The sequence below is a fragment of the Mauremys reevesii genome, linkage group 7, assembly GCF_016161935.1.
Source record: "Mauremys reevesii isolate NIE-2019 linkage group 7, ASM1616193v1, whole genome shotgun sequence".
NCBI lineage: Eukaryota > Metazoa > Chordata > Testudines > Geoemydidae > Mauremys > Mauremys reevesii.
This window is the reverse complement of record NC_052629.1, coordinates 39,258,203-39,271,121: the sequence shown is the minus strand read 5'-3', so window position 1 is coordinate 39,271,121 and position 12,919 is coordinate 39,258,203. Positions and strand designations below refer to the sequence as shown.

Here is a 12,919-nt window from a genome sequence, read left to right as displayed (position 1 = left end):
GGGTGACTAAAAGTCACTAGTCCCCTTTAAAATGAAAGCCAGTAAATGTAAATACCAAAAGTCAGCCCATGAGTACTTGCAGTATTTAATGTTTTAATTCTGTCCTGTGTTTTCTCTCCCTGTTTCATTACTATGCAACTGCAGCAGTATAGAACATGCTGCATGACAAGCTTTTGTACCTTACGATCTCTAAATCCAGAACGTTGTTTCTTCTTCTTCTCTTCGGGCTGAGCCCCTCCACCACTTGACTCGACAGTCTTTCTATCATCGCCATTCTCCTCCTCTTCTTGGTCCTTCACTTTTTCATTAGTTTCTGTCCTTGCATTGTGTTTTACAGATGACGGTGCTTCTGCATGGGCTCTGTGATAGACAGGAAAACAACAATGATCAATTCAGGAACGTTAGAGGTCCAGATGTAACAAGTTAATCAATTTTTAACATTGTATTCAACCAAACAAACAGATTGGAATAACAGCAGATTTGACTGTAAACATCTAAGGTCGCAACATGCTTGAGGCAGAGACTGTCTCTGACTGTGTCTCTGGTAAAACAATTAGTACAATGGGGTCCTGATCCTGATTGGTGTCTGTGAGTACTACTGTTATAATAATTACAACAACAACTTCAATTAGTGTACTAGTATGGTCCAACAGTCCAATGGGAGCACTCTGCCATGATAAATTTCCACTTCTCCCTCTCCAGACACAGTTAACACCAGGCATTTAGCAAGTGGGAAGAGAAAGCACATCAAGTGGTTTAACATTGACCGTGAATGGATGACATCACTGAGCTCTAAAATGGAATCCTGCACAGACTTCCTTGACTGGAACACTGGCTGCAATTCAGAGCTTTGAGGATTGAAGAATAAAAAAAGTGAATGACAGTTAGGATTTTTAAGAATCTGCAACACATACTGATATTTCCCCCGCCCCCAGGGTGGAATTCACCCACCCTTGCGAAACAAACTAATATTAATTATTCATTTGTTTGTTCCCAAGAACCTAGCTAAATATATGACTCACAGACTGAATTATGCAAGTTCACATGTCTGCTTATCATCAAGCCAACAAAAAACAAACACTCCCCCCACCCCGAGATGCAGCAAGTGCTATTTTTCCAGAAAATATTCTAACTTTAAAAGCGTTTCTCTCATAATGCCTTTAAAACCTCTACCAAAAGAAAAAAAGTAAGACAAAGTGATGAAGGAAGCAGAATGTCTGTTGTATCTTCAGTACTGCTGTGATCAGAATAAGCAGCCTTTTTGGTCTCAGCTCAATTGATTTATTTTTTTATTTCAAGCAGACAGACTGTCGTATTTTGTTCATGGATGAATCTAGCGAATTTGAAGGGTGAAGGAATAATGACAATGAAGGGTGAAGTTGGTTATCCATAAATTAGAAATACTGCACACAAGCAGAACACTGGCGCTCTTTTCTTGCTGTGCAAGAGCACCTCCCAGTAATCCTCTCTGCAGATGAAAATTCAGCCTACCTCCACAGTCAGTCTTACTGCCAACCCACTGCGAACAACGAGCAATGAAAGCTACTTGAGGCATCAAAGTTGTAGGCTATAGTTTGTACACAGAGCAAACTTCACAACAGAATGCAATAACAGAGCTTTAATACACTGCACTTTTAATCCAATCTATCATATAAAAGCTCAGTTGCAAATGCCACAAATGAAAAGCATAACATCTCAAATACAAAGACTGCCCTAAAAACACAGGATCTTTGTATCTCAAACTTCAAGCAAAAATATATTGATATTTGGCCCCCATTATTAACAACAAAATGTAGAAGTGGTGTATCAAAAGTTCCTTATGTTTTAAAAATAAAAATACTAGTTTTACTGATATTTCACACGGGTAAACACAGCCACGTTTGTGGATAGTCTCCATGCATTACATAAAGAAAAAGTAAAATAAAGAGGACAGATTACTTCAAAATTAAACACCACAAAAAAGTACAGCTCCATTGCTGACTCTTCATAAGTCACTAACCGCTATTATATGTGATAGATTTGGAAGTAGTAAGTCTTCTACATTGCTTGAGAGAAGAAAGTACCATTTCTACAGAAATGTTTCAAGAGTTACCTTAAGAACAGAATTATCATTATGAATGCAAGTTTTCTTCAGGTTCTGATAAGCATTTAAGCAAAATATCTAAAATGTGAAAGCAATAAAATGAAAAAGTTCCTAAAACTGATTTTAAAAGTTGGTGTGGTTGGCCCAGTGGCTAGTATTCTGCATTTGCATATTCTGTACCCACTGTCAGCTAGAGGTGTAGCTGGCAATGGTTTAAGTACTTATGTAGACAGGACTAAACCATTTTTCAATTTGTTTCAAGATGACCTGATCTAAGCTGGTCATCTTTACACCCAAAAACTATCTATAGTAGCACTTAAACCCATAGTTAAAAACAGCACAGCTTCTTCTGTACTAGACTGTGTCTATACTGGCTAAACTGGGACCTACAATTCTTTATTGGTGGCAGCAGCCTCAGAAGATGTAGCACAGACAGGTATCACACATTTTTCACCATGTCATATAGGTTGCTTTTACCATCATGTGTGTTGTCTAACCAAGTCCTGCCTATACTACACTGTTCACTATGGCTACCAGTAGCTGAGAACTATGAGCCCAAGTTCTCCCTCCTCCTCCTATAAAACTTTACTCCCCAAACGAACAGAGGTTGATTCTTACATGGAAGCAGGCTGAGCCCAGAGGAAGGAAGTGTGTACAGTATGACAGATACCTAGTTCTTTGGTTAGAGGGATAGTAGCTGCCACATGAGGCCTCAAAAGTGAGGGAGAAATAAGCATGACATTACAGTCTAGAGCTCCAGAAAGATGTGCGAGAAACCAGGGAGGAGGGGATGTGGGGAGAAAACAACATTAAAATGAAAGCAGATATAGCAGCAGCTCAAATGGGATTAAAACATGGCAAATAATTTAACTTCAGGTTCATTGAACCATTTGGTTGTGTGCTAAAAATAGGCAGGTCTCCCCACCACAAGGGCAAAGTGAGCTCTGGGAAGGGAATTTGGTATCTGTAGCCCCACTCACCAACAGGATGGATAAAAATCAATTTTTTAAAAAAATAAATAAATAACCCTGATTATTTTTTTTATTTAAAATTGAATTTTTTTGATAGATTTTTCTTTTTCTCAAAAAGGATTTTATCTAAAGATAGTTTTAATTAAGATACATTATAGCTCAAAGATATCTCATCATGGAATAGGGATTATAAATCCTAATTCTATAGTATGAGACAATATATTCATGTAATGTTTAAGAAAAGTTTTGTAAATGAATTCCAATAGTTCATGGATTAGGGACCCAATTTTACGGGGTTCCAGGGGCTTCTGTATAGATTTAGGTGAATCTTTCAATCTATCCAATGGGACTCAGTGCTCAGTCTAGAAGATTCCATTAGAGATGCTTAGTTTTGCAGTTCTCAAACTGTGGATTTGTGTCTCCAGAGATAACATGCTTGTTAACAGCAAAACTATTTTTAAATAAATTATAAAATATATAAAGGTGAGAAATAACAGACCTCAACCCTATAGTCCCTCTGCAAATTTGTGTACACAGTCAATCCCTTACCTCTCTCTAAAAGTGCAAAGTTTCAAAAAGTTCAATGAAGAGAAAAGATTGTTGGGGGTGGTTTGATGTTGCACTCCATATGATTTTATAAAAAATATGCTAATGAGTGTGAATATAATGTAACTGAAATATGCTTCATGCAAAAGGTCTCTTGTAAGGTATCATTACAAAGCTTATAATCTACTGAGTGTGGTCATGTATAAATCATAGAATATCAAGGTTGGAAGGGACCTCAGGATGTCATCTAGTCCAATCCCCTGCTCAAAGCAGGACCAATCCCCAACTTTTTGTTGTTGTTGTTGTTATTGCCCCAGATCCCTAAATGGCCCCCTCAAGGATTGAATGCACAAACCTGGGTTTAGCAGGCCAATGCTCAAACCACTGACCTATCCCTCCCTCCTTGTATCTGAAACTAGAAATATGAAATACAACTCTGAGGTCCTATTGTAATTATGCAAAGTGTCGGCCACTAATGGTGGTTTGGAATCTTGATGGCTCCCATCAACTAGGACAATTGGTTATAAATGGCTATGTTTACTTGCAAGCCTTCCTGTAAGTCAAGCCAGGAAGAATGAAGGCTTGGGGTCTCACAGGACATGTGACCATATCACCTGGTACTGGAATCCATCTTAAACCTGGTATTTTTCCATTTAGAAGGAGGGGTGGGGACCCAGAGAGAGAAAAGATTCCTATCTTGTGCCAAAGCTATATAAGGAGGATCTAGTCATGAGATATCTCCTAGTTACCATCTGAGCTGGAGCTAACAAAAACTATACCTGGGGAAAGAATTGGACCCACACTAGAAAGGAGTCCAGCCTGTGAAAGAAGCTTACTGGAACATCTCCAAGGGTGAGATTTACTTGTATGCAGTTTCTTGCATGTTTTGTTTCATTTTGCTTGGTAACTTACTTTGTTCTGTCTGTTATTACTTTGAACCACTTTTTATACTTAATAAAATCACTTTTGTTTATTATTGAGCCAAGAATAAGTAATTAGTACCCGGGGGAGCAAACAGCTGTGCATCTCTCTCTCTCTCTCTCTCTGTGTTATAGAGGGTGGACACTTTATTGGGGTTTGGACCCCTATTGGAAACTGGGTATCTGGGTGCTGGAGACAGGAGTACCTACAAAGTGGTTTTCAGTTAAAGCCTGCAGTTTTGGGGGATGTGGTTCAGACCTGGGTCTATGTTTTCAGCAGGCTAGCATGTCTGGCTCAGCAAGACAGGGTTCTGAAGTCTCAAGCTGGCAGGGAAAACGGGCTCAGAGGTAGTCGCAGCACATCAGGTGGCAGTCCCAAGGGGATCTCTGTGACCCAACCCATTACAGGCAGAATAGATCTGGACAAGGAGAAGAAGTCTGGAGATTAATGTGAGAAGGGAGGGACAGGCAGTAGAAACAAAAGTGAAACTGTTTGAGCAGCATATTCCAGAAGTCTTGAGGTCTTTCTGAGCATAGCCTTCATTCATTTGAGATCTACCATACCATTTTCTTACTAGAAGGGAAAACTTATAATGGCAACAGGCTGTAAAAAGAGACCCAGTTTGGGAATATTTTAATGAAGTTCCTCTAACTGTGGGTAAGACAGGCATGCGTGCAAAATGCAAACAATGCAACAAAGAAATGCAAGGCCTGGTTGCCCAAATAAAACAACATCATGAGAAGTGTTCCTTCCTAGGAGGAAGCTGTGTTGAAGATGATGAAAGGAACATGTCTGAACATGCAGGATCTTCAGGTTGGTAAACTTTTTTATTTCATACTTCTTTGTTAAGGATTGCCTGTCTTCCTTCTAGACTATTCTTGAATTCTCATGTTTAAGCAAAAAATATAGTTGTTACTCTATGGTACTATCATTTTAGATGCAGTTGTTGTTGGTGTCACTAGGCATACATCTAGGTAACTCGGGAGGATGGCTCTGGGCCTATGTGAACCAAAGTACCTCTATGTGAAGTGCTTCTGTTAGCCTTACTAAACTTTTGTAACCTCTTGTGTTATGTGCTGACTATACTGGCAGCTGCAAGGCCGGTTGGTACTAGATGCAGCCAATACTAGATAAGATAGGCGGAAAGCAGATGCTGTAATCAAGGTTATATGCATGAGAAAGTTGCATGAGAAAGTAGCCCCCACGGTGGGAAGAGTACAGACAAAAAAAACCAAAAGGGGTATAAATACTGGGACCCCACCTGCGTGCGGGTGTGCAGGATTTGAAATTGTAATTTCTCCCTTGCACCTTTTTTTGAGCTCAAATAAACTTGGTTTGCTTCTCCACCCTGGTGTGTTAATTAGTGCGACGCACACCGGGCAACGAACCCCACTGTTGCCCCCCCCTCGGGCCCTCTGGGCCGGCAACAGTTGTGATAAAAAAATAAATAGCTGAAATAGGTAGATCTTCCTTTTACAATTTCACCTTTAAAGTAGTACTGAGTGTCAGTGAATGCAATGAGTAATATTAAACGAGCATTATGGGAATAATAATTAAATAACTGCATTGACCTATTTTGTTTAGGAGAATCCATCCTCAACATACAGGATTCTGAAGACTATCCACCTTCAAGATCACCATCATTTGCTATCGTTTCAGAGAGTTATCTGCCAATGATAGTGTTTCAGTCACATCATGTATGTCACATAGCCATAGTATATCACCTGTACCAAAAAGAAAAAAATAATCTCCATCATCCAGAAACAACCATAGATAAGTTTGTGATAAGAACCAGCAGATTACAATAAGAGGTAATTGATGAAAAAATTGCCCAGTTTGTTTATGCAACAAACTCTCCTTTCCGTACGATTGAGAACCCACATTTCATTAACATGGTTCATTCATTAAGACCAGGATACAGTCCACCCAACAGAGCAGATGTCACAGACAAATTGCTGGATCAAGTGTATGAAAGAGAAATTGAGCAGTGTGCAAAGGTCTAGAGAGTGAAATTGTTACCCTGAGTCTTGATGGGTGGAGCAATGTTCACAATGATCCTGTTGTAGGTGCTTGTGTGACAACAGAAGAAGAGAATTTCTTTCTTACAGAAACTGATACATCAGGATACAGTAATAATTGAAACATTAATGGCTATTAGCCAGGATGGGTAAGGAATGGTGTCCATAGCCTCTGTCAGAAGGTGGAGATGGATGGCAGGAGAGAGATCACTTGATCTTTATTTGTTAGGTTCGCTTCCTCTGGGGCATCTGGCATTGGCCACTGTCAGCAGATAGGATATTGGGCTGGATGGACCTTTCTTATATTCTTAGGAAATGCACACACAGCAGAATGCTTACAAGAAGTAGCAGGAAAAGCTATAGCAAACTGTGGAAAAAAATGCAAATGTCTAGTATGCAGCTTGGTCACAGACAATGCTGCAAATACATCCAAGATAAGAAGAAATTATTTAGGAGTGAAGAGAGTCAGTCTCAAGCTAATAATATATGGTTGCAGTGCTCATTTGATGCACCTCCTAGCCAAAGACTTCAGCGTTCCAGAAATAAAGGCTAATGTGGTTGAAATTGCAAACTACTTCCGCAACAACCACTTTGCAGCAGCTGCTCTGAAAAAAGTGGGAGGGACCAAGCTAACTCTCCCACAAGACGTGCGATGGAACTCAGCAGTGGATTGTTTTGAGCACTATATCAAGAACTAGCCTAATCTGATGACAGTTTGTGAACAAAATTGTGAAAAAATAGAAGGCATTGTCATAGCCAAAGTTCTCAACATTGGGCTTACGAGAAATGTTCATAGAATCATAGAATCATAGAATCATAGATCAGAAGGGACCAATATGATCATCTAGTCTGACCTCCTGCAAGATGCAGGCCACATTAGCCGATCTCCCCACTCCATTAGCAAGCGACCCCTGCCCCATGCTTCGGAGGAAGGCGAAAAACCTCCAGGGCCACAGCCAATCTACCCTGGAGGAAAATTCCTTCCCGACCCCAAATATGGCGGTCAGCTGAACCCCGAGCATGCGGGCAAGACTCTCCACCCATACCCTCTGGAAAAAGGTTAAGAATAACATATCATTGACCCATTGTACTATTTACCAGTGTGGCACTTAATTAACCTATTGACTAAGCCCGGTATCCTATCATACCATCTCCTCCATAAACTTATCTAGCTTAGTCTTAAAGTCATGGAGGTCCTTCGCCCCCACTGTTTCCCTCGGTAGGCTGTTCCAGTATTGCACTCCCCTGTTGAATGCATGCTGAATACCCTGAAGCCTATTTCTGCAGCCTTGATCAAAATGCAGGGAAATAGCTATTTTATTGCTGATGCTCTTGAAATTTGGAAGGAACTGAGTGAGATCTTAAAGAGAAATATGTAATGACAGAGTTAAATTACAAGCATTAAAAAAACAAATGGGACAAGCACTATCTCCAGCTCATTTTCTTGCAAATATTCTCAATACTCAGTACCATGGTCATAGAATCATAGATTATTATGGTTGAAAGGGACCTCAGGAGATCATCTAGTCCAATTCCCTGCTCAAAGCAGGACCAATCCTCAAATGGCCCCCTCAAGGATTGAACTCTCAACCCTGAGTTTAGCAGCCCAATGCTCAAACCACTGAGCTATCCCTTCCCCCGCTGCACAGTCAAACCTTAATTGCTAAAGAAGAGGAGTTGGCTATGGCAGACATCCAGCAATCATCCCTCCATAATGCCAACTATAATAAACTTCAGAGTTAAGGGTGAACCATTCAAGAAACGTGTTTGCTAATGATGTTTGAAAGAAAGTCACACCAGTAAACTGGTGGAAGTCACTTAAGCACTTGGATTCAGAGATTGTTGAAGTGATAATCTCACTTTTAACAGCAATAGCTTCTTCTGCCAGTGTAGAAAGAATATTTTCTTCCTTTGGACTAATTAATTCCAAATTGAGAAATTGTTTGGGACCTGAAAAAGCAGGAAATTTTGTTTTTCTTTTCCAGATTATGAACAAAATAGGAAAATGAAGGTGAAGATGACTCAGTTAGCTGCAGAAGCCAATATTTTAAATTTTCTCATGTTGACCTGGATGACACAGTCAATTTAGTTTTTGTTGTTTTTAAATATTTCATTTAAAATTGCTTTTAACAAAAATAATTAACAAAACAAACCTGATTTTAAAAAACTTGAGTGTTTAAAATTAAAAAATTCATATCCTTGTTTTGTTAAAATATTGTATGTTTGCTGTTGAAGAAAAAAAATCCAGAACACAGAACATTGTTGTTTTAGTTAAATAAAAATTTAAATGTCTGTCTGGTGATGTTCTCCTCCTAATACAGCATGGCAAGAAAATCCTCCAAATATTAATGATTAACCTCTTGAATTGGAGATAGTTCACCTCCCAAGGACTTCATAAATATCTGCTTCAGTTAACTTTGGTAAATGAAATAACCAATCACTCATTTTCTGATATAGCTGTAAAACTACTTTGAAAAGTTTTCAAAATAAATCACTTTAAAAAATGTATAGGGTGTACTGTCTAAAAATGAAACCTACATCTATCTCTCAGTTGTGAAGAATATATTACGGTCAAGGTTACAACAACCAAAAAAATGCGCATTCATGTAGAAATCCATGATTAAATCGAGTCTTCCTGACTAGTGATTTAAATCATGTTTTAAATCAATTTGATTTAAATCAAACCCACCCTGCTCACCAAGCAATAGTTTAATTAATTATTCTCAGGTATTCCATATCTAACAGCCACAATCCAAGCCACCTTTCTGATGCTGGCTCCATCTGAGGGAGGGGTTCCCAATTTTTAAATGAAGTTTAACACTAAATCCCTGACCCCTAAATCCTCTTTCCAGTATTCCATCCATTTGTCTTTCCCTTACACAGCCAGTCCCTGCATCAGTTTGTGTCTTTACACCCTCTCACCCAATCACTGACCTTTCTGTCCACATTAACGAGTCTTTCAAAGCTGATGGCAGAAGGTAGCAAGGAGGATTCTGGAGCTAAAAAAGATACCTATTCTACTACTTCTCTAGCAATAACTGGAATATCTTTCCATTCTCAGGTCTCAGGCTCCATTTCCTGATTGTGCATAGCAGTAGCTGCCCCTATCTTATTACTGAAATCTTTGCTTCCTGTTCCCTCCATCCACCAAGTCATCTTGTCTGTATAGTAACTCCTCATTTAATGTTGTCTCACTTAACGTTATTTCAATGTTACATCCCTGCTTGATTAGGGAACATGCTCGTTTAAAGTCGTGCAATGCTCCCTTATAACGTCGTTTGGCTGCCTGCTTGTAAGAGTCTGTGGAAGAGCAGCGACTTTACAAGGGAGCATTGCACAAGTTCCACTTCTCCGCCTCCCCCTCCTCTCTCCCAGCGCTTCTCCCACCACCAAACAGCTTAGGACTTTCTGGGGGGGAGGGGAAGCAGTGGGGAAGCGCCGTATAGCTGCTCCTCCCAGAAAGTCATAAGCACCACCAAACAGCTGTTTGGTGGCACTTAGGACTTTGAGGGGGGAGGGATGTAGTGTGCTCCGGAGATGAGGTGGAGTGGGGGTGGGAAGAGGTGGGCCTGGAGTGGAGTGGGGACAGGAAGAGGCAGGCCTGGAGCATTCCTGGCAAAATCCAAGCCTGTTCTCCAGGGAAGCTGCCGCTGCTGTTGCAAAGGTGCTTCCTAGTATCCTTGCCTGCAGTGGGCTGCACCTGTGTGGGGGTGTGATGGAGTAGGGGCTGTCGAGATAGGTGAGAGACAGGTATGCAACCTGTAACATGAGCTAGGCAGGGGGGAGGGGAGGTCAACACCTCTGCCCAGGAAGCTAGCTCCTTTCCTTTGTCTAAGTGGAGGGGGTGGGGTCAGTCTTCGGTTTGGGAGCTGGGTGGTGGGTTTTCAGGGGATCCTAAGCTGGGATCCAAGCACCCTGAACCCCCCAGAAAGGCCAGATTGAGGGGTCCTGGCTCTGGCCACGAGCTCTGCTGTATCGTGTGTTCCTGTTGTCCAATAAACCTTCTGTTTTACTGGCTGGCTGAGAGTCACTGTGAGTCCCAGGAAGAGGGGTGCAGGGCTGGACTCCCCCACACTCCATGACAGGGGGTAAAGCCAGGGGCACTTCCCAACCACAGTACAGTACAGTACAATGCCTTTTGTCTGCACCCCAAAATTTCCTTGGAACCTAACTCCCCTCATTTACATTAAATCTTATGGGACAATTGGATTCATTTAACATTGTTTCACTTAAAGTTGCATTTTTCAGGAACATAACTACAACATTAAGTGAGGAGTTACTGTACTTAGAATCTAAGCTATGCTGGGCAGGAACTGTGTGCTTATTTTATAGTCTCTTTGCATACCTAGCACATTTGTGGGTACTATAAAATACCACAACATATTCCTAGTTGTTAAAGTATCTCAAGTGATAATACCTTTCTATATTTTTCAATTTAAATTTGCTGACCAGATAAAAGTCACCTTGTGCACCACCAGCAGTAGATTGCATGCCCATAGTTTGTAGAGGTAGATATAAATGTATGTGAATTCCTAATGTAATGCTTCTTCATTTGTAAGCTTTTGTACATACAAAGTAGCCTTTAGTCCACCTGGTAGAAGGTTTTAATTTGTAATAGCCTATGCAGCATGCAGTACTAGCCTTTGAAATGTTTTAGAGACTAGCTTTTTAATTCAGTGACACTTATGCATAGGTCAGCATGAGTGTTTGAGATGATAATGCACAACTTCATTCTGGGCTTTAATATAAGTGCTCACTGAAAAAAAATGCAACTTTGCTATTGACATATGGATCTAGTTTATGTCTAATTTAGCGCAAATTTGTATACTTGTACAAAACAAAAATGGTGGTAGTAGTGGTGGTAATGCTGATAATATACTTTGGGAAATTTAACTCTACAGGGAAGATACAGTATATGAAGACATGAAGGATACTAGTGCCTTAAAGCATACATCAGAGAAAGAGACTCTCCACAAACTTTGAAAAATGTGCCGTTAAGAAAATGAAAAGAATACAAAACTATCAAAAGCCACCAGTGCTGGACAGAATTCCGTGATGCTGGATGCAAAAGCTAGGAAAGATTAATTGTATTGGCAGCTACTGGATACGTTTTCTAGTTTAGATTATGTGCCACCAAAACTCTGTCACAGGGGTTGCTTTCAGAAATACATAAGCAAATCAAATTTGGCACATGTCAGAGTTGTATAGAACCAAGTAAAGAAAATAGACTCCGAATTTGATCGGAGAGCATCCTATTCACCTGCTTCTAGAGAGATACCAGAGCAAGCATGTCATCCTGCTATTGGTCTTGTTTCATTGTTTGCTTGAGAAAAAAACCCACAAAACAAAAACATTTGAGACAATTGGTGAGTGAAATTGCAAGCCCGTTAGCGATGATTTTTAATAAATCTCTAAACTCGGGGGTTGTACCGTTTGACTGGAGATTAGCTAATATAGTTCCTATATTCAAGAAGGGGAAAAAGAGTGACCCGGGTAACTACAGGCCTGTTAGTTTAACATCTGTAGTATGCAAAGTCATGGAAAAAATTTTAAAGGAGAGAGTGGTTACGGAGCATGAGGCCGATGGCAACTGGGACAAATTACAGCATGGATTTATGAAAGGTAGATCGTGCCAAACCAACCTGATCTCCTTCTTTGAGAAAGTAACAGATTTTTTAGACAAGGGAAATGCGGTGGATCTAATATATCTTGATTTCAGTAAGGCGTTTGATACGGTACCGCATGAGGAATTACTGCTTAAATTGGAAAAGATGGGGATCGAAATGAAAATCCAGAGGTGGATAAGGAGCTGGTTAAAGGGGAGACTGCAGAGGGTCGTATTGAAGGGGGAACTGTCGGGTTGGAGGGGGGTTACCAGTGGAGTTTCTCAAGGTTCGGTTTTGGGTCCGATTTTATTCAATCTATTTATCGCTGACCTGGGAACCAAGAGTAGGAGTGGGCTGATAAAGTTTGCGGATGACACCAAGTTGGGAAGTATTGCAAATTCGGAAAAGGATCGGGATATCCTCCAGGGAGATTTGGATGACCTTATAAACTGGAGTATTAGTAACAGGATGAAATTCAATAGTGAGAAGTGTAAGGTTATGCATTTAGGGATGACTAACAAGAACTTTAGTTATAAGCTGGGGACGCACCAGTTGGAAGTAACGGAGGAGGAGAAGGACCTAGGAGTCCTGGTTGATCGTAGGAGGACTATGAATAGGCAATGTGATGTGGCCGTTAAAAAAGCTAATGCGGTCTTGGGATGCATTAGGCAAGGTATTTCTAGTAGGGATAAGGAGGTACTAGTCCCGTTATTTAAGGCGTTGGTAAGACCTCATTTGGAGTACTGTGTGCAGTTTTGGTCTCCCATGTTTAAG

General features: G+C 40.5%; 1 protein-coding gene across 6 annotated transcripts in view; it reads right to left on the bottom strand.

The window, feature by feature from the left end:
* The window catches only part of MICU1 (mitochondrial calcium uptake 1), a 238,456-nt gene that overhangs the window by 158,139 nt on the left and 67,398 nt on the right, over nucleotides 1-12,919 (bottom strand). For all 6 annotated transcript variants that reach the window (XM_039482943.1, XM_039482939.1, XM_039482940.1 and 3 more), the window contains exon 3: nucleotides 180-360. In XM_039482943.1, the coding sequence (XP_039338877.1) occupies nucleotides 180-360 (181 nt within the window). The remainder of the gene's footprint in view (nucleotides 1-179; nucleotides 361-12,919) is intronic.